Genomic DNA, 21,078 nt, shown 5'->3' on the forward strand with positions numbered 1-21,078 from the left:
ACACAGCAATAATCTTTGACATATATGTGGGCATTTGTGTCTAAATCTGCCTCCTCCATCTTGCCCTAGAGGCTTCTGTGCACACTGTGTTTCTGGGGCTCACAGATTTTCCCCTGCAGGATTCCTAATCGTCTGGAATATGAGCGGACACCTCCACCGCCTGCACTCAGCCCAGTGTAAGAGCACTGTAATTTCAACTCTAATACCTAGGCATGGGTTTGAACAGGTCTCTGTGTGTGAGAAGTTTTTCTCACATACCCCAGAATGTAGCTGCAAATAACTTATTAATGAGGCAGCCCTAGGTGCTTTTAAGACTTAGGTTTTCCTGTTCTGCTGTTGAGGCTTTCTCTTTGATCCTACCCATTAACACTTTGCATTTAGATGGTGCTGTGACACCGACAGGGAGGGACTTTCTGCACAAGTAACGGTCTCTGCAGTGCCTTGCAGACTTCAGCTGTCGGCTGAGCCTGGCAGGATGGGTTTTCTCTCTGTTCCTTTCTGAATAAAGAGCCTTGGCATGGGTCCTGGGTATTGCAGCAGTTGACTCCTGATCCCTCATGTGGGACACCCACATTGCATGTGCTTCCTCTGAGTGCTGTATTGTTTCCAGCACTGCAACTGCCCTACAGCCTTCAAATACATTTCTCCTGTCTTGGATCTACCATCTTGGTAAAATTAAATTTATTGATTTCTTGTTCAAATACTTCTCCCTCCTCCCATCCTATAGTTCGCAGGCTTGTGAGATCAAGCTGAAAAATGTTTTGTCTCTGATGCCATCTATTGCTGTCCTGTTGGAAAACTTGACGGTAGTAGGGGCCTTAAATCAAAAGCCTGTGTGACAGTTTCTGCTACTTAAGCAGCTTCAAGAGTCACACAAATAAGAACAATGGCACCCAGCTAAAGTAGTTTTTTGTTATGAATTGGAATATTTGCCAAGTAGAGCCATGCAAAAGTTTAAAACAATGTCTGTCAATGAGACTGGTGTACTTTGGCTTATGTAATTCTCTAGGTGGTTTTGTTTGGTTGGTTTATTTTGTGTTTTGTATCGCAAAGAAATTGGAGGTACCTTCAGCATTATAACAACAACAACAAAAAAAAGTGACATAGATTGCAGAAAGTATTTTATTCCATATTTAACAGCTCTTCTTTGAACAACGCAAATTGTGAACTTGTTGCTGAGACTTGAACTGAAATCGTGGTGGCTCCAAGTTGTTGAAAATACTTTACAGTGACTGCCCTGCTTGTATCACGATGGTAATTAAAATAGCAGCTCACAATGTCTGGGGCTGCATTGCTACTCACTGATGTGTGTTCTCCCCATCCTGCATGGCCATGCTGTGTGCAAAACATGGCAACAGCACTGGTGCTTCAATGATAATGCCATGAAAACAGTGAAAATGTTGTGCAGGGCTTTCCTGGCAAGTGGAGCTGCAAGCTCAGGAGTGCTGTGCCTAGCCCAACAGAGGTGGCAACAGAAATGCGCAGCTAGGTCTTGGTGTACTTTAAAGGAACTGAATTAAAAAAAAAATATTCTTTACAAAGTGGGAATTCCCATTTGTTTTAAAGCATGAGAAAAACCTAGGACCATTCCTGGTCTAATGAAATTGCTCTCTGAAGAAAAAAAAATAGTTGTTTTCAGAAACTATCTGTATTTTATATGGTTAAATCTAAGTGCCTTAACTGGTTTAATCATTAACAGAAATCAGTATAGTTATCAGCATGGCAGGTGAGTTAAATGAACTGCTCTCCATCTCAGCATTTTCTAAAGTGGTTGCAGGTTATGCAGACAAGGACATTTTCAGTTGCCTATGTGACATCTACAATCAATGGTATAGGCCACACCTGCAGGATTCATATAAATTTCTGTCACTGACATCATTAATTCTCCTTGCTGAATGATGCAAAACCTTCCTTGCTATGGGTAACTCCTGTTGAGCTTCTAAGGATGCTCCTGGAGGAGGAACGCTTTGACTCAGAAACCCACCAGGCTGTACAAGATCCCAAGTGGACTCTAAGTGCTTCAATGGGAAGTCCTGATCTTCCCAGCTACCACAGCTTTAGCTCACACTTGCACATCAGTCTGCGTGTGAGAGTCTGGGGGGCAGAAAGGGCTAAGGAGTGAAGCAGGGCTGCGTGTAGTGAGTATTCAGAGATGAAGTCTTGCGGCAGGATTTGAAATGGTGCAGCTTGCATAGGCCTTGAAGAGAGAAGGCTTTTCTGCCTTGTGGTGTGAAAAAGGGATGAGTGGTCACTAAAGAAGGTTAGTGTTTAGAAGACTGATTGTGCTCAGGTGTTTGTGGTGTGTTAATGCCCTGCTGCTGGAGTTTGAGCTAGCCCTGGTGTGCTGATGGCCCTAAGGAGGCAGCACAGAGGTCTGCACCAAGCCTTGTTTTCTGCAGATAGTTGTGAAATGACCCTTTTTATCCCTAGGCATAAAAAGGTAAATGGCTGTACTTAAACACAGCTGGGGTGAGGCTTGGGAAATGGGCAGTAGATCAGAAGAGAGAGAATAAAGCAACCAGAGGGAAACTAAATGCTAGATCTCTATAGGATGCTTGCTTATAATTCTGCCATACCCAGGCCTGATGTATCGTTTGTTTCTCAATTCTGTTTCAGTTCCAGCAGTAAACAGTAAGGTTGGAGAAGATGTGACTGAGATGCCTCTGCTCAGCCTGCCTGCTCAATGCTGTTCTGATATTTCAGCTTCTTCAGGGAAAGATTCAGCCTCTTATCAAGTACAATATACCTAGTCTGTGGGTGTGTGTCCAAATCCAGCCTTCCCCTATCCTCTGTTGGGAAGAGAGCTGATGGAGGAAATCCATTTTCCTGCGTTGTGTGAAATACTCAGCGGTAAAATAGAAAAGGCTCTGCTGGCCTCAGCTGCTAACCTGCCCAACAGATTAAGATCTGATCCAGACAGTGTTGCTTACAACCAGTTGGTTCTGAGATTTCTACTACCTGGAATATTTTATTTCCTGAGAGGCACTAGACTGGTGCTGAGCTCTTTGGAAGTGCCCCTGCGAATCCCTCTGTGGTGACCTGGAGACATTTTTCTGTCTTCTCCAGCACACTTCCTCCTGTGTGCACCTCGAGAGTCCCTCAAATGTCTGAGTTCTTCAGTGGCAAAGGAACGGTGAGTGGGCATCATCCTTACAGGGCTATGGGTATTGTGGGGGCATGGGGACCTGCTGGCTGAGACCCTTGGTCTTGAGAGTGGAAGGTGCTTTTCTGCAGCAGGGCTGGGTTATCCAAGGGTGATCCAGACAGAGGGGTGGCTGCTCCAGCAGTTGCTTCCCCTTTCCCAGGGCAGAGGTAACAAAAAATGAGCAACCAAGGTGTGAGAGCAGTCCTGTTTTACAGTGGGGCTCTGCCTAGGTGGAACATTGCTCCTTAAACAATGTTTTTCCTTAAGCAGGCTGCTAGTCCTAGGGCTGTTACGTGATTGCAGAGGAATGAGGAGCTGGTGAGGCTTCAAATAGGTGAACAGGAGAAGAAAGGAAAGTGCCCAAATGGCAAATATCTGCCTTTCTGTCTATCTCTGCCTGTCTGTGCTTGAAATCTTGATAGCTGGGCTTAGGGAATAATGTTTAACACAGCTGCTGGAGTACAAACAAGCATTCCTCACGGTGTTCCTTTGGGGACAACAATTATTGTCCCAAATCACAAATACTGCAGCTATAGAGCAGAGAAATAAAATCATTTGAATAGCTGCATCAGCAGCTGAGCTGGGAGCAGGACCTCGGCTTTTCCAACTCCTTTTGGCCTCTCCACCCCTGGGACCGCAAGGGGTAAGCCACGAAGGCGTACCTGCAGCAACACGCAGCTGCACCGAGCCTTTCCAAAACCCCTGAACAGCAACCAGGGAAGGAGGGAGGAAAAAAAAAAAAAGGGTGTGGGGGTGTGTTTCCTTTCAACCACAGGAGCTACTGCTCTCGATCCCCGACCACCTGCCCAGCTGACAGCCCCGGCACCGCGGCTGCTCGCCCGGGGGGCGGAATGGCAGCGGCGCAAGCTGGCGATGCGCAGCAGTAGGGCTGGGGGAGGAAACCCAGCACCAGCCCCCGGCTTGGGCTGCCCGGGGGGAGCCGCAGGCTCGGGAGGTGCCGGCAGGGGAGCGGTGGGTGCCGTGCCGAGCCGTGCCGGGTTATCAGCGCCGAGAGGGGCAGGTCGGAACAATAGCGGGCGGAGGGAGGGGACGGAGGGAGAGAGGGGGGCGGCGGCGGCGGGGACTCACTCGGCGGGGACTCAGCACCCCGCCCCGGGCAGCGCAGCCCAGCCCAGCCCCGGGGCAGCCGCCCCGCAGGCACCGCGGCTGGGATGAGCCGGGCGGCGCTCGGCTGGGCTCGCTGCTAAACGCGCCTCCATCCCTCTTCTCCTCCCTCCTCTCCTCCCTCCCTCTTTTTTTTTTTTTTTTTTCCTCTCTCTCTCTCTCCCGGCTCTCCTCCTCCTCCCTAACTCACTGGATATTACCAGCCGCCGGGCTCGCCGCCTCGTCTCCCCCAGCCATGAATCCCAGCGAAGGGGCGGCGGAGGAAGGCGCTGTCCCCGACTCCGAGGTGGATGCTTTCTTCCGAACAGGTAAGGGGAGCCCAGGGGAAGGGGAAGGGTCTGGGGCACCGCCGGGCCCTGCCTGGGATGCGGGGCTGGCGGCGGCAGCGCGGGCACCGCCGGCAGCGGAGCCGAGGGAAGGGAGAGGAGAAGCGGGGGGAGAGCCGGGGGTCCCCGCCTGCCTCCTGGCTTTGTCCCCCGCAGCCCCCTGGGCTCGCTTCCCTGGCTCCCCTCCCCTCCGTGTCCCCGGGAAGATGCTGCCGCGGATCCGCCGCACGGGGCTGCCCTCCTACCGCCGGCCACGTCGGGAGGGGACCGGCCGGGCCCCCGCCCCCGGCAGCCCCAAAAACCCTACAGGGATGCTCGGCGTGTCCCCCACTAATCCTCTCCCTGGGGGACCCTGCGGGTCGCGGAGCCGGCTGCCCGCCCTATGCCCTGCCAGGGCTTCGAGGGTCGTCGGGCTCCGGCGGAGTGGGGGCTTCATTAATCGCTCCTTCGTTAATTAAATTCTGCGGGCAACGGGGATGTGCTGGGGCTCCCCCTGCGCCACCCGCCCGGGAGGTGCTGTTCCCTGGGGGCCCTCGGCTTTGCACAGGCTCAGCATCTCAGCTGAAACTACTTGCGGTCCCTCCCCCCCTCCCCCCGACGGAATCAGAGTCTCAAGAAAGTATTACGGGCTTCTTGGTAGATATTTAATTAAAAATTGTAAAGGATTAAATGCTTGTTTCATAAGGGGATTGACCCTTTTGGGCTGGGATTGCCACTTATTGCCACAGCTGTTTGTCAAGACTTTGCTTTTCAGCTGTCTTCCTCCTTCTACCTGCTCATTAGCTATACAGAGTGCTTTGAGCTCCGGTTACAAAAAAACAACTATGTAATCACCAAAACTTTAAGTAGTTAAATCCTGAAGGCTGCAGCGGTTCCCTGCCATGGTAGACTGCACCCCATTTATGTGAAAACCCTTTGATCTAGAGGATAACTATAATAAGGTCTGGCTGTGTGTATCTTGTGATCCACAAGCCATTAAGGCATAGGATACTTGCCTGTTGATAGCTTACCAGGTTATAAGCTCATTTCCCAAGCTGCCTCAATATTAGCATTTGTAGGCAAATGAAGATTTCTTTAAAGAAAAGAAAAAAACGTGCACACGAAACAAAAATCACGACAATTTTCCTTTCAGAAACACATCACTAAAGGTTCTCCCCACCTTTTCTCCTCTCCCCTCCTTCCTCCAAAACTAAATCATTTCCCTGTAGCACTGACTTCTGAGCGTAAGCACATTAGCAGAATTGAATCTGGAGAGAGTCAAGTCTGTCTAGCTTTTATGAAAAAATAATAAAAAATCTTAAATGAGGAAAAAGCATAGAGAAGCACTATGTTCTTCTTCCACTCTGTCTTCTTCCCTGGCTATTTCACCTGTAGAACCAGAAATACACTACTGCCTGTTTCAGCCTCTCGACGTTTCTGTTCCCCAAGGAAACAAAATCACAGAAATGCAGGCTTGGAAGGGATGCTCAGGCCACAGCCGTGTGCTGAAGCATGTGTATGCATGCAGGCCATCCCTAGTGGGTGGCTCATCTGCCTCGAAAAGCTTCATCGAAGGAGATCAGAAAATTCTTGTTTCTGCACTGTTAATGTAGCATTTTGTGTCCAAAAATATGACATGGAAAAATATTAGTAATTCATGTTGATTGCCAGCTGTTATAATGACCGGGGGACATCGCTGAGGAATGGGGAGAAAGCAAACGATAGCAGGCATGACTCACGTGAAATTGCAACGTTGGTTTTCTGCAATGTTTGCGTGCTGCTTGCTTCTTGGGGCTGTGACTGCCTGAAGCTGTTGCTGGTCTCACTGGATGGCAGAGAGACCAGCACATGTGGGGCTCTGGGGCTCCTCTTCACCCCCATCAGTCCCAGTCTTGCCTGAGTGAGGGCTGTGAGATGGGGTCTGGTTTGTAGTAGCTGTGGAGACCTGCATAGGCTTAGCATTTCTTTTCTCTTGGTATTAGCTTTTTGCTTTTATTTCTCCTGTCCTGGCTTGTATTCCGGATTTGTAAAGCCATAAAGCCATAACCATTGTGGCTTTCATGCTCTTGAATGGTCACACAAAAAAAAAAAAAAAAAAAAGAAAAGAATCCGTGTGGCTTAAAGATTAGTTGCTCCAATAGCATGAGCATACACCAGGCTGCCTAAACCCATCCTGAATTCACAGCTACTGCATGGAAAAGCACGAATTCATTATTCTCAGTGAAAAGATGGAGTCCAAACAACTAATATCTCACTCGGAGGCTTTTAGCAAGCAGACGGGCTCTGCACTGAGCCGGGAGGATCGATAGGCTGCTCCCTGGTACCAGCAGAGGAGGCTGATGCTGGGAATGGCGCCGTGCACGGAGCAGCTCCGCCGGCAGCACCCAAACACTGGACATAGCGGTCCCTTTTCAGCGAGAACCATTGATACAGCAGGTCTCTGAGCTGGAGCTGGGAAGTAAAACCAAGGGAATTAACACAAGATGGTAAAGGAGGGCCTGTTCTGGAGAGTACGCGGATGAGAACTAGGAAGGACTTTTCAGAAAAGAGTGGATTTAACACCTGTGTGGTTGGTGCTGGAATTCATCCCTGGAGGCACGCAGGACAGGGACTATTCTAGTTTTCACCATCAGCTGTGTGCAGAGTAATTCTGTCTTTTAGAGAATCATTTCCATGTAATTGGGATAAAAATCACCATACAGAGGGAAGGGACTTCAAGGGCAGAAATGACCATTGCAATCTCCAGCTCTGATTTGTGAGATAACAGGCTGCTGAATCAAGGCAGTAATTTCTGCAGAGTCTATCACTGCTGTTTGAGCTTACGTTTGAGTAAGAAACCAAATTTGTGCCTAGGTATACCTTATTAAGTTTCTCATGTCTATTTCAGTGACAGATAATAAAATACAAGCAAGTTCTGTAGAGCTCTTAGCAGTCTATATTAAAAGCATACTGAGACTTTTACATTGGATGGAACTGAAGCCAAATACCTGTTGTTTGAAACATAAAATGAGTCTCTTTGTAAAGTGTACAAATGACAGATCTCCCTCAGATACAGGCACAGAGGGAAAGCTTTGTCTTTGTGCCTAAGTTGCAGGAATTTCTGCAGCGTGTTTTGGAAGCAGAGGTAAAACAAATGAGAAAATCCTTTACCAAAATATTAAATATTTATAGAGGTCATTGACAGAACAGTTTAGCAAACTACTGATTACTGGGAAGGTTAATCATCAATACTTCTTATCCACTAGTGGAACGCTTTTCTAAATTATTTTTCTGGCACTTAACATTGATTATATCTGATATGAAGATGCCGAATTTGTCAGAGATAATTCCTGTGGGTGAGTTGAAAATTGATATTGTTCCATCTCCTTTGACTACGATGAATTATTCTGTTTGCTTTCGGCTCTCCACCAGCCGCTCAGACTTCCAGCATTGTTCATTTGTGCACAAGTGACTGGCAGCTCCGCTACTAAATAACTTTAAAATGATTGGCAGTGGCCAGGTTGTTTGATCAATAGATGTGCTTGAAATGATGTCTACGGAGAAGTGCTCCTCGAGGTTGATGGAATCAAGTGTCTCCTCGTAGAGCGGATAAATTGATTCAATCTAGTTGTCACAGGGAGTGAGGTGTTTGCATGACGCATGACTTCCTCACCTTGAGACTTCATAATTTATAAGGTCCGGTCCAGTAATGCATGCTGATAAAGGAGGCTCTGCCGTAGGAAAGGCTGTCAGGTTGTATGGACCACGTGAAAAGCGCCCATGCTCTTGATGGTGATGCTGTTAATTAAAATCCATACTGCTCTCTGGGGGCTTTGACCTCTGACCCTGTCAGGAATATGAGGTTTGTTCCTTTCTTTCCTTATTATCTAATGTAGGCATTGTTTCATATGACTGATGTGGGAGAGAAAGCTGGTTATGTCACTCCATGTGAGGACCCAGATGCTCCGAAGTCTCTGTCACCACACAGTCCAGTGCATGGGGTGGGCCATATGGATCTGCCCTGCTCTTCCCTGGGACCCTAAGAGGGAGTTCTGCTGGACTGGGAACCGGCATGGACATATGATAAAGGACACACCAGTGGATACAGAGATTTTGACAGGAGTAACTGTCATCTTCCCCCTCTGGCCCTGCAGGTGCTGCTCAGAAATGAGGCAGAACCTACTGATTTGTGAGGTCTTGTGACAGAAGGGGAAGGATCTCTGCTGTCTGGTCCTAGAAAGGAGTAATTTAAATTAGTAATTTAGTTCAGAAAAGGTATTTGAAGGAACATTTCTTTCCCAACTCCTTCCTTTTTTGTCACTCAGAAGTATGAACAGGGCAACAGGGGTGACACCTGTTGGTTGTTAACAATGTGCTTCTGCTGGATGAGCTTGCATTGTGTTACAGGCCAGTAGGAAGGTATTTGTTCTGTCTGATATTAATCAAATTAAGAGGAACAGAGTTACTTCCAGAGGCAAAGGCTTGTTGCATCTAGCTTCTGGTCAGAGCTGCTAGGTACTGCAGTCACAATCCTTGCTTTCCATAACAGGGTGAAGTAGGGCAAGTAAGATCATAGTGCAGACACCAGAGAAGTTCACAGGTGATGTGATGAGGTTTCATACATCACCTGTGATGTTACTAAAGGGGTGGGGAAAGCCCCTCTGGGGCCTTCACTGGGTTTGGGGGCAAAGATCACAAAGAAGGAAAGTGCTACCCCAAAATCCTTCCATCAAAGAGGAGCTCCACACATCTCTCCTAGTGCTCATGGAGACCATTTTGCATCCAGCATAGGTGGCCACTTATGTTTTGGGGTGATGGGCTCCATGGATACAAGCAAGCATCCCACTGGGCCATGAAAATATAACTACTGCTCTTCCCCCAAAACCCCTTTATTGTGTCAAGTCCCATAATAAGGTGCTAGAGAAACAGGGGGGCTTAGAAATGGGAGCAATTTTGTTTTTTTGCAGGTTCCCGCCCACTCCAAGCACACCCCCCTCTGTGTTTAGAGCCCCTTGAGGAATCCTCTGGCTGGGCAGGTGTTCTGGACCCCTTGAAGATTTGGGATGAAGTATTTTGTTGTTTCAGCTGCTGTGACCTTATGGTCCCTAGAAAGTTTGATTATGGACGTAAAGCAGCTTTATAGCTCCGTGGCGACCTGTACCATACAGTACCCAGTGGTATTTGTAAGTACTTCGTAGTTGCATCAAAGAAAATACTTATAGAGTATTAGACCTTATAAACCCACAGCACTGTGCGTTTTATGGCTGGAACTTAAAGTAAGTCATGAAACAAGTTAGAGGTATTTATGCTTTTGTTTGATTTGGATTGGTGTCCTGCTTTTAATATTTCTTTAGATAAACAACTCCCGTTTTACAGGCTTTTATGGCACACATGCCTTGTGTTTAACTAAAGGGACTCTGCCATTTGGGGAATTTTGCCACGCCACTCAGAGAATAACAGCGAATATTATGATATATATGTTGCAAAAGAAAGCAGGATACAAAAAGAGAAGGCAAACAGATAAGTCAAATATGATTGTCTGAATAGAGAGCCCTGGGATGTAGAGGGCTGTAAGAAAGAAGCCATAATATTGTGATTTTTTTTCCCCACTTAGTTCTGGGAAAGACTGTGTTGTTACCATCACAATTATTCAGAAGACTTCTGAGGAATTGTTTGGGAATTTTCACTGATGTAACCAAAACCAGCACTTGGTCCTGGCACTGCAACAGCAGCCATAAATCTAGGTTGAAGTCAGTCACCTGTGCAAGATGTGGATTGCAGCATGTTGAAGTAAGGTTTCATGTTTTTCAGGCTAAGGATGGAGTGATATTTCAGCAAAATATTTGGTTTTCTTTTTTTTTTGTGTGTGTTTTGTTTCATGTCTGTTTCAGAAAGCCTGGTGTTTGAAATTCAGGACAAGGACTTTTCTCTGTTTTAAGTCATTGCAAAAGTTACGTATGTGACTGCTGGAATAACATCTTTTTCAGTCACTTTTCATTTATTTTGTTTAGCACAATTCAGTTAAGGTTGGAAATGGTATATTCAAATTACATACATTCAGTGCTAAAGTCGGAAATAGCAGGTAAAAAAAAGGATTGAAGTTTAAATAATTCCTGTTCCCTACTCAGGGACTTAGGAAATATTTAAAAGTGGAAACAGAACTATAAAAATTGATTTGTATTTGCTTGCTTTCATTAACCAGTGCCTAGAATAAATTGTGTCTTATTGGGGTTCTTTCTCCCTAAACGACATGTGTGGCTTTGCTACTAAACCTAGGGCTGCCTTCTGTTTCTTCAAAAATTACCCTGTATAATGGCTGGGAACATATAAGTACATAGGCCTAATTTGTCACACTCCCACTTCAAGGCAACAAATTGCCTTTAAAACTAAAAATGAAATTCCCTTTTTGTAACCTTAATTATCTGAACCAGCATTTCAGTCTCACTGATGGAACAAAACTACCATAATTAGGCAGACTTTAGTTTTTAGCGTAAGGTCACATCATGCTTTGCTGAGAATAATAAGAGGAAATGATCTTCAATTTAACATCGCGGTGACTGGCAGACCAGCTGCTCTGGTCATTTCTGTTAGTGAAGTGGCCTTGGGAAAAAGGGTGAGTGAGTGCTGTTTGTGAGAGAAATTAAATTAACCTCATGGCGTAATTGGTACCCATGCAGAGACTTAGTGGAGTTTTCAGGTTTTTTAAACCCTTTTGTATGTGTGTGCAATAAGCTGTAATGAAGAGGCAGAAAGTAAAGCATATCTTGAAAATAAAAATTGATAAAAGGAAAGATTTCCCTCTCGGAAGTTGCTCTCCTCTGGGGATGGTGAGCCTGCCTTGGCAAGGGGAGCGCAGGGAAAAGCAGCAGAGGTGGTGTGTCCCGGTGCAGCCAGGATATGAAGGATGGAGGCTGGTCCAGGCTGGTTTATTACCTGAAATTAGAATAGATGCTGCAAAGAGGGCTTTGTGAAGGCTCCCCGCTAATGCCGACACTGCTGCGTGGTTCACGACTCCCGGGGTGTACCCTGGTGCTCCTGCTGTTGTAATCGCAACTGGCAGCCTAGGCTGGAGCAGCATTGTCAGCTGGAAACAATAGTGGCTGATTCTTGTTTGTCAGCTGGGACAATAGCCCCGCTGATGGGCTGCGGTGGAGGAGAGCCGGCCCCCTTTGTATGGCAGTGCAGGCATGGCAGATGGCTAATTGGACATGATAAACCACGGGGGCAATGGGGAAGAAAAAGGAGATCTGCAGGGATTATCGGCTTGTGTCTCCCACGTTTAAAATATATAAACAAAGAAGAGTATTTTAAATATGCTTTTCATCAGCTTTTTTTTTTTTTTTTCTTCTATGAATATATCATTCGAAACCCACTAACTAAACTCCTTTTCCTAGCTAATGTGAGGCATGCTTTATTAGCTGGGAGCAAATCACATTACTGGATGGGAAGGTGGGCAAACACAGGCCCCCAGAGACGCTGGCATGGCACTTAGGAAAATTAGCAGTGCGTATTTTTCACTGGTCTTCTAAGTGAACGTCAAACTGTTGTGCCAAACAGCATCCAAGCTGAAAACAAAGAGCTTCGTGGCAGTGCTTTTTGGGAGTGGAAAGTTCAACTCTCCTCTAGCTTGCCTGGGTGCCAATAGACAACCATCGGTTTTGCATCACTGAAAAGTTAAGATGATTAATGAGAGCATAATTTATGTATTTAACTGTCTTTTATTAGGCTTTACAGAGAATATACTATAAAGCCAGGTTCTGAGGCCTTTATTTAGACAAACTTTTGCTTATTTAAAACAGGTTTATAAAAAATGGAATGAAGACTTTGAGGTATGTGTCAATCCCATGTAGTTTTCAAGTTAAATGTCCTTTTGGTATGAGGTCTGTAGGGGCTCTGGGCTGCAGGCTGTGAGCTCAAGGCTCACGCCCACAGCCTGGTAGCAGCAGTCCATCCCTTTGGACGTATTATAATTCTGGTTTTGCTTACCCCTTGTTTAATGGTGAGATGAAAAGCACACCCCTGCTGACATTCGTTAATTTTTTCTGCTGTTCATGAAGATGGTTTAAGAAGTAAAGCTGTAGTGGGGTCATTGCACTGGTGGCTGCTGCAGCGACCCACGGTCCTCGCTGGCTTTAACACCCAGCTTTGTAAAATGGTATCAAGTGCCTAGGATATTTTACTATTTTAGTGCGTCTCGTAATACTAATGTTATGGCATATAACAGATACATTCAAATTGCAGTAAAAATAAATCTGCAAGAGGTTAAAAATAATAGCTAACAAGAAATATGCGGTACTCTGGTAGCAGATTTACTTTCTGTGGAGATGTCTGGACTGTGTTTCTCGTGCACTGTTTACTACTGTCTTTTCCCACAGGACAGGTTTAGTGGAAATGCCAGATGAGAAGTTTCATGGGTTGCTGCTGGTTTCGGCTGGTCCCAGTGCTCTACCTGTCAGTCTGCACAGGCCTTGAAGCTATAGGTGCAGGAGGCCATTTGAAGTGAGTGGATGTAGGGCTGATCTCTTACAGGCCCGGCTGCATTGCTGTTATGTTATGATGGCTCTCTACAGGAGTTTATTTCTCTAATTGTCTCTGTCACTGATTAGTTCCTTCTGAAGTAAATGCTGCATGAACGCTGAACAAAAAGATGGTCCCTGCCACAACGTGTTTATGATAAAAGCGCTTAAGTGGATTGTGAATTCATTTAACCAAAGACTCGTCTTTCGCTTTGCTCTGCTTTTGAGCAGAGGATGAGCCAGTGGTGTTATAGGGGGCTGACGCTGGGTGTGGAGCAGAGGGAACAGCTGAGAACAATGCAAAAAAAAAAAAAAATGGGGGAGAAATGAGAAAACTGTAGGGAAACCTGAAAATGTGGGAGAAAGCAACAAAGGTATCAATCAGAGTACTTCAGAGCTGGAAGGCCCTTTGCTGGGAAAGCGATTGCAGCCTGCATCCTTCGTGGAAGGGAAGTGAGTGATGTCAGTGTGGGGAAGGTCAGAAGCCAAAGGAAATCGCAGAAATGAGACAATAAGAGGTTTGATTACCTTTGGCTTTCCATCCTGAAAACTACAGCTCTAGGTTTTCTCACGTGTAAGATGAAAATATCAGCAGGCTTTGGCTGGGTACATAGTTAAAGGAGGGAACAGGGCATGCCTATGCATGTGTCATACTCAGAAAGAGGAAGGTGGCCATGCAAAGCACAGGAAAAACAGTAGGATTTTCTCCACCAGGAGATGCCTGTCACCATCTATGACCATTATTATCACACTGCAGTCTTTTAATGGTGACTGTACCAAATGCCTGTCTTGCTTTGATGCTGGAGAAATAAGACATTTGCCTCTGAAGCAAAGACAGAGAGCCAAAATCCTTAGGTGTTCTCCTTCACGTTTAATGTCTCGTGTTCATAGAAACATGGCCTGAAGAGGCAGCCTCCTTGGATCCGACTGCTGCTGTGTTCGTAGCAATTTAACTTTCCTGTTCTGCTTTTCCGTGCTGAAGCAGGGAGTTCAGGAGTGATGCTAATAGAGTCAGTCTGAAGCATTCAGATAAATTTAGTCCGAAGGAGCCAGTCAGGCCTGCCGGGTAAATAGTAATGATCTTGTGAGCTTCCAGGACTGAGATCTATGGTGTGTGGTTCTCTGGTTAGCAGCTTGCTCCAATTCAACTCAATCCTGCTGGAAAGTTAGCCAGGGTGTTAAATGGGTCAGCTATCTGTTACAGGTTCCTGATGGCCTGTTATCTCTGCTTCTTCAGGTGATTCATCAATTTCCTAATGAGATAGTCTTTAATTATTAGGGACCAGGAGAAAGTTGCTAACACTGGCTTGGTTTTAAATACCTCTGGTGCTAAATCTGAGCAGAGAGAAAAGCTGTTTGCTTAGATGAGCTCAGATTGATTAAAATTGTTTTGTGTGGTAATGAGAATTTGTAAAAATGATGCTTCTCAGGATGTGAGTCCTTATCATGGGAAAAGATTTAAACAACAACAACAGGAAAAAAAAATGTTGCTTCCCTACATCATTGAGTTGGGCAGCTCAGACCTGGTTGCTGTGCCTGGGGTAGATCTCAGCACTCAGTCTAGCTTCAGCTCCACTGCATTTTTTTTTTTATTTTTATTTTTTTTCACTTGAGGCTTATGGTGGTCACGTGCAGTAGTTCAGAACCGGCAGCTGGTGGGCTCTCACACAGGTGGTCAAATGGCAGCTTTCTGCAGCTTCCACCTCAGAAGTCAAGCTGTGCTCGAGACGTGCAGGATGAACAGAAATTGCATTGCTTGGCTCAGCGCTCCTTGGTGTGGAGTGACAATGGTAATTAGAAATAGCATACAAATTTTGTGAGGCATTTCAAAACATGTGAAAAGTTACAGTCTTTGTGTAGGATCGGGAAGTCTTACCAAACCCACCTATGAAATGGGAATAATCAGACATAAAGCTGTAGTAAATTGTTTTCTTGAGGTTATATGTGCTTTGCACAATTTTTTTTTCCCCTCTTTAAAACCCACATTCTGGTCATGGAGCACACCCTGCCAAAATGCTGTGTGGCTTTAACTTACATCGCTAGGGCACGGACCAGGAAAAGCACACCTATCCCTTTGTACCTTGGGATTGTCAAAAGTCACGGCTAAAGTGACAGGTGAAATCAGATTGATGTGCAAACACTCAGTTCCTCTTAAACCACTCAGTACAGACACCTATATATGGATGCTGGTGACCTACTTCAGACAGGTTGTACGGTTTGGCCTTACTCCTGGAAATGGGATTAATGCACCTTTCCTGCATCCACACTAGCCAGTCAAATGGTCTTAAGATTTTCATTACGCTGACCCTATTTTTAAATATACGTAGGTCATATCCACATCTGGCTCAAGAAATGGCCCAGAGCCAGTGGCAGCAGAGGAGCTCCAGTAATTTACACAGGCGGAAATTCTGGCCCGTGTTCAGCTGACAGACTCTTGTGGGGATGGGGCCAAAGAGGACTGGTAGCAGAGTAAGGATATTTCTAATTTAATGTGTTAAGACATCCAGATGATTTTTCTCATCACCATGGTATCCAAATGCTCAAAAAAAATGAGGCACTTGGGCTCTGGGTCCATTCTGCTCACTGTTTGGTATGGTCCCTTGTGCCTTTTTTGTAATGAGCATGCTGCTGTGAAAGTTACATCTATTAAATGCTAAATGTAAGAGAGATTTAATGACATGCTATTAAAAAGTTCCACCTACCTAAAAATGCTTTGCTTTCCAGCCCAGGTTTGGTAATATATTCCATATTTTACAGAGATCTCTTCATGAGGAGAATGCTGTCAGGAGCCATTTAAAACTCTGATCCTGCTCTTTTTTTGGTCTTTTACAAGTGCCAGATTCCCTTTTGCTACAGATCCAACTGGTCTGCCACAAGGTTTATGCCGTGGATGTCTCCCGTGGGTACGTGAGTTACTTGGGGGCACGGGGAGGTACCTCCTCTCTGATTCCACACAGCATAGTTTAACAGAGCTATAAACATAGTATATGATTTCCTTCCCTTGGTCTCATTTTTCCTCATACTTTTTCCTCTTGGTGTATATATCTAGTGAATGTGAAAGCTGCATGTCGCTCCTCCAAATGGGGCCTTTCATTTCATGTGGCATCGTCCAGGGTAGAATAAATACCTGCGGCCTTCTGAGGAGAGCTGGACCACTTACTACCTGTGTGTAACTGCTACATTCCCCATGTGTGGTGTGAAGGAGAGAATTAGGAAGAGATGTGAATAAGCACTCCTCCAAAGAGTCATTTTCATGCTAACAAGAAATAAGGTCTGAAGTTCCCTGGCAAGGTTTCCCTTTGGGAAGGTGCATGGGATGGGATCTCTGGCTTTGCTTCCTGGGTGCCCCAAATCCAAACGAGCTTCTCTTGTTGAATTGAGCAGGAGTGCTAGGGGGGCAATTTGTCATTCCTTTCCCTCTTTTCCCACTCCTGGGGTGCACAGTGGCCCTATTTGTACACAGAATACCTGGATTTTGAATGGAAAGGACAGAAACTTTATACAGATTAAGCTGAAAGTCCTGAAACTAATAGGATAGCACAGAGGGCAGACTTCGTGAAGTACACACATGAAGAAAAAGCAGGAATAAGTTCTTTTTATCTACCATGCAAACATGTAAACAGCTGCAGCTAATGACTTCTAAGGGGATCTCCTCTTCTGGCTCCCTTTTTTGCTTTTACTGTCTATGTATGTATTTTCCCTGGGAGAAGAACTGTTCCAGGACTGAAATTTAAGCTTCCCTAATTGTTATTTTTCCTTTTGGTGTACGGGCACCTTGCAACTAGTGGCTCAGACAGCAGCCTGAAGCCCTTAGGTTTCCGAAGTAGCCAACTGTAGCGATCTATTTTTAAAAGGTTATTTTCATGAATTGGATTTTGTGACCTGATTTGAACTGGTCTTGGGCACACGCGTGTTGTGTTGCCTCAGCCTGAGCCCACAGGAGCCTTGCTGCTGCCCATCTCCCCATTGCAATCCCAGCTGCTTTCTGATCATACCCAGTTCTGAGGCTTGCTCTTAGCCTGGCCTGGCAAGGGTAACATGCCAGCCACCTCTCAGGCAGCAGGAAATTATTCTCTTCCTTCTCAGTACTGTTTATCCCGTGGCTTGATGATGGAGGGAGTTGCAAAGCTTTTGCTGGGGAAAGCAAAACTGTTTGTAACAGTCTTGTTTCTTGGCTGTCCTGCTTCCCTTCAAGTGGTGGGAGGCTGGAGTTGTGGCTGTTCTCTTTTACGAAATGCCATTATGTTCTTGATTTTGGCTATCTGCAGAAAGTGATTTAAAAACCCTCCATGACTGCATAGTTACTTTATGTAAGCTTCATCCCTAATTTTGCCATTAACGTACAGATGTAGGTATTGTGTAAAACCTTAAATCATGAGTTACAAACACCCATGTTGCTCAGCTACATCAAACAAAGCTTGAACAGCCTTGATCTGGAAAGCCACTGGCTTTTGCATCATTTGTCCCTTATATCTAGCCTGAACACATGCCTGCTAAGTTCCTCTTAACATCAGTGGTACAAGAGTTGTACAGCAGGACTCTGGTGGGCACTGGCCTGGGTTTGTACCTCATTTTATATGAGGCATTCAGCATGTAGGAGTGAATATAAACCTTGTATTCAGTCTCTTGAAACTGTCTCAATATTTCTATTGTGTAATTCTACACAATATTTCCACTGTGCTGGAGTAACTTGAGTTTATTCTCCTTCTAGAAACAAATGGGAAAGCTGTACTGCATTGCTTTGGATTAGGTGGTGTTGATGGTCGAGAAAACTGTCTGTTTGCATTGTACTTTTACATGCAGATAAGTAAATGAATATGTTAATTTAGAAGTTGAATGTTAATTTAGAAGTTGAAGACTTGTCACGGAGATATTTATCACACAGGACTCCTGCAGGAACTCTGCAGATTGACGGGGTCTTTAGATGGGAAGCCTGCATGGATGTATAGGTGCTGATGGATCTCTTGTTTGCACACATCCATTTGAGACAAAAGAGACACCTAGGTTTGAAATTGCACTTTCTTTGAAGTCAAAACTTGAGGTTCACAGTTTTGAAGCTGTTGGAGCAACTAAAGGACATCCCCACACCACAAGCAATTGTTGGGAAGGAAAGCTGGATTCCTAATATTCTGGCTGGATATCTATATTATGTGGAATAATTATATTCCTCTAACCGTGTTTTTTATGATTATTATATTCCTTTCTTGCTTTTGTGCATTTCCTATTCGAAAATTAAGCTTTCTAATGGTGATGTCTGTGAACAGGTATTTGCTGAATTTGACTGTACAAATTGCTGCATTTTTACATTGAGAGGTAATTCATATCTGTGACTCTTCCGTAGGACTTTCGGGTAAAGACTCTGTTCTTAACACCTCCCGTGTCTTTGCATCACCTCTCTTGCTTTAGGCGAGGTAAAATGAGCACAGCCTCTGGCAGCTCTGTGTCAGAATCAGCACATGCAAGTACCACATCCAGGCACCCTGTCCTTCCCAGCTGCTGCCAAAGCAGTCTGGGAATACGTGGGCTTCCTGTCACGCCCCAGCCTGTATGTCTGGAGGAAACCTCCCTGTATCTTCCGCTTTTCCTGTCCATCTGCACATGGGTCCAGCAAGTCACAGCTCATTGTTTAAGATGGCAAAGTGTGTTGTGGTCCAGCAGTGTGAAGGGGGCCGTAAAAGGATGTTATTGTTGTTAAAGAAGTTTATAAGCTGTTAAACACCATGCGTTGGCCAAGCAGAGTTTTCCCATTTCCACTGCTTGATAACAGGCTCATAAGTGAGCACCTGTTGTGGGCAAAGAAGGGGAAAGACAGGCTCTAAACAGAGCTGCTGTGTCCCAGAGCAATGGATGCTTCTGGTGCTGGTTGGAGCTAAGTTTTTAGCAAATCAATTTTCCCCATATCTCAGCTCTCTTCTGCTTTTCAATGTTTAGTTCTCACACAGGGTAAATTGTGGTGCAGCAGCTGGAATGCAGCTCTTTTGACAGCAACTCCTGAGCTTCTGCATCCATAACTTCTCTGAGGCTCCCTTACAAAGCCTGGCCTGCTTTATCTTGGACAACTCAGTTGGTATTTCTAATGGCTTACTCTGGTGGTGTCTGTGCATCCACGTGCAGTCAGCAACTTTCATCCTAAAGTCGTAGGTGTGATGGAGGTACAAGGGTCAGTGTTGTTGCAATGGAAATGCCTCAGCAGTAGCCTTTGATAAAGGAAGGAATGTTGCATGCCTGGAAGGTGAAAGGTTTGTGCCTTCATGGGTAGGAGCCATAATTTGAGTAAAGGAGTCTTATGTTAAAGACCAGCATCTTTTACTAGGTTTTCTATTCTGTGCATCTCATCTTTGCTGGCACATGTCAGAAATGCAGATTCTTCAGTTTTTCATGTTCATTTTAAATATCAGTTATTCCCTTGCTGTGATAACTGAGGCATTGCAGAAAGAGGATTTTTGCATTGGAGTAATCCTAAAAGAAAAGATTGCTTCTGTGCAAAGCAAAGCCCATGGTCCCGTTGTTATGTGCTCCTCTTGTCGTCATTAAAGCTTTCCGTGTTAGACCTCAAGCAGCCCATATCATCACCAGCTTTTCCTGCTGCTGGAGCCTGCAGTGAGACCATAATCCTGCGATTGCCATCGCAGTGTCTTCCCCTATAATGTGATTTTACAAATCTAACACTGTGCTTTCCCTGCAGGAACAACAGCAACAAGAAGATAGGCTGCAAATAGCGATGTTAGCAGAAGTAAGCAAGTATCCTGTTGTCTGTTAGTGCTGGACAATCAGCTAGCTCATTTTCACCTTGTAATGCCAAGGTTGTAGAGAAGTTTAGTGGATAATGCAAAATTCAGGAGATGAAGGTCCTACTTCTGCTGTGGCCTGCTGGATGACATTAAGCAATTAGCATCCCTCCATGCCTCAGTTTCCCTCTGAGAATTGGGTAATTGGCTGTGGATGAAAAGCCCTGTACAATAATAACACTTAAAGCCGTGCACATAACGGTTATTAACACGGAGCGCTGTCATCATCTCTGCTTTATAAATGTGAGGAACTGAGGCAGAAAATGGTTTGCCAAAAGCTATTGATGCAGGCAGGGCAAGAGTCCTCATTAGACCTCTGGAGCTGGCGGCTGCTGGGCCAGCCTGCAGGCTTCGTGCTGCTCCTCAGCCTCCTGCCCCTGCACACCACAGTGCTGGTCTATGCAGGGACGCGGGCATGCAGAGCAGGTTCAGGCTCGTTCCTTTCAGTGGTCCCGCTGAGTGAATTGGAGGAGTAATAAACAAAATGTTTTTTATCTAGGAAAAAAAGGTTTTGAGCCCTCCGTTTTTAACGAGAATACATTAATAGTACACAATATATGGGACAGCATTGTCCTAATTAGTTTTCTGTTGAAATTAGCAGTCCTTGAGTTCAAGAGGAATACATTTAGGCCGACACAGTGTCATTGAAATATTCTCAGGACTTTTTGCTGTCTGGTTTTGAATATGAGCTGAAGCTCTGGCATCATGGAACCTCTTCTGGGCAGAGCTTTGCTCTTCATTTAAAATGTTCTCCCTCTTTAAAAGCCAGCTTCTTTGTGTAATTTGAATCCATCTTATGTTAGGGTGTATATTTAGAATCCAACCATATTTTTTTTTTTGTCTCTAAAATTCTTGGATAGCAAGTCCATTAAGAAATCTCAGTGTTGCCAAACCCGTTTAAGACATTTGGAACTTCAATTACCTGCTGAACTCTTAAAAAGTAATTTGGTAATGAAAGCAGTGAATGCATTCTGCAGTGTTTGAGGATTGCTTACAGAGATAAAATGGTTTTGGCTGGTTGTCAGATAAATACTTTTATTCTGAAGCATATGTAGAACATTTTTTTTAATGAATCTGAAGAGTCTAATCTTTCAAAACATCTCTGAACAAATTCTGGATTAACAGATCCTGTATTCTTAAAATAAGAAAATCATTTACATTTTGCACCTTAGGAGCATCTTTCATTTCTGGATTGGGATGGATTGTACAAAACCAAATGA

General features: G+C 45.1%; 1 protein-coding gene across 14 annotated transcripts in view; it reads left to right on the forward strand.

Annotated features, from left to right (window-relative positions):
* Positions 1-1,899: 1,899 nt before the first annotated feature.
* KALRN (kalirin RhoGEF kinase) overlaps positions 1,900-21,078 on the forward strand; it is a 504,304-nt gene continuing 485,125 nt past the window's right edge. For 6 of the 14 annotated variants that reach the window (XM_068687532.1, XM_068687537.1, XM_068687533.1 and 3 more), the window contains exons 1-2: positions 4,151-4,166; positions 4,474-4,578. In XM_068687532.1, coding sequence (XP_068543633.1) covers positions 4,506-4,578 — 73 coding nt within the window. In that variant the 5' untranslated portion in view covers positions 4,151-4,166; positions 4,474-4,505. Of the gene's footprint in view, positions 2,261-2,616; positions 3,134-4,028; positions 4,167-4,473; positions 4,579-21,078 lie in introns of those variants that run through there. The other 8 variants (XM_068687538.1, XM_068687539.1, XM_068687549.1 and 5 more) reach the window with 5 other exon arrangements.

The sequence above is a fragment of the Anas acuta genome, chromosome 6 (genome assembly GCF_963932015.1).
Source record: "Anas acuta chromosome 6, bAnaAcu1.1, whole genome shotgun sequence".
NCBI classification, from domain to species: domain Eukaryota; kingdom Metazoa; phylum Chordata; class Aves; order Anseriformes; family Anatidae; genus Anas; species Anas acuta.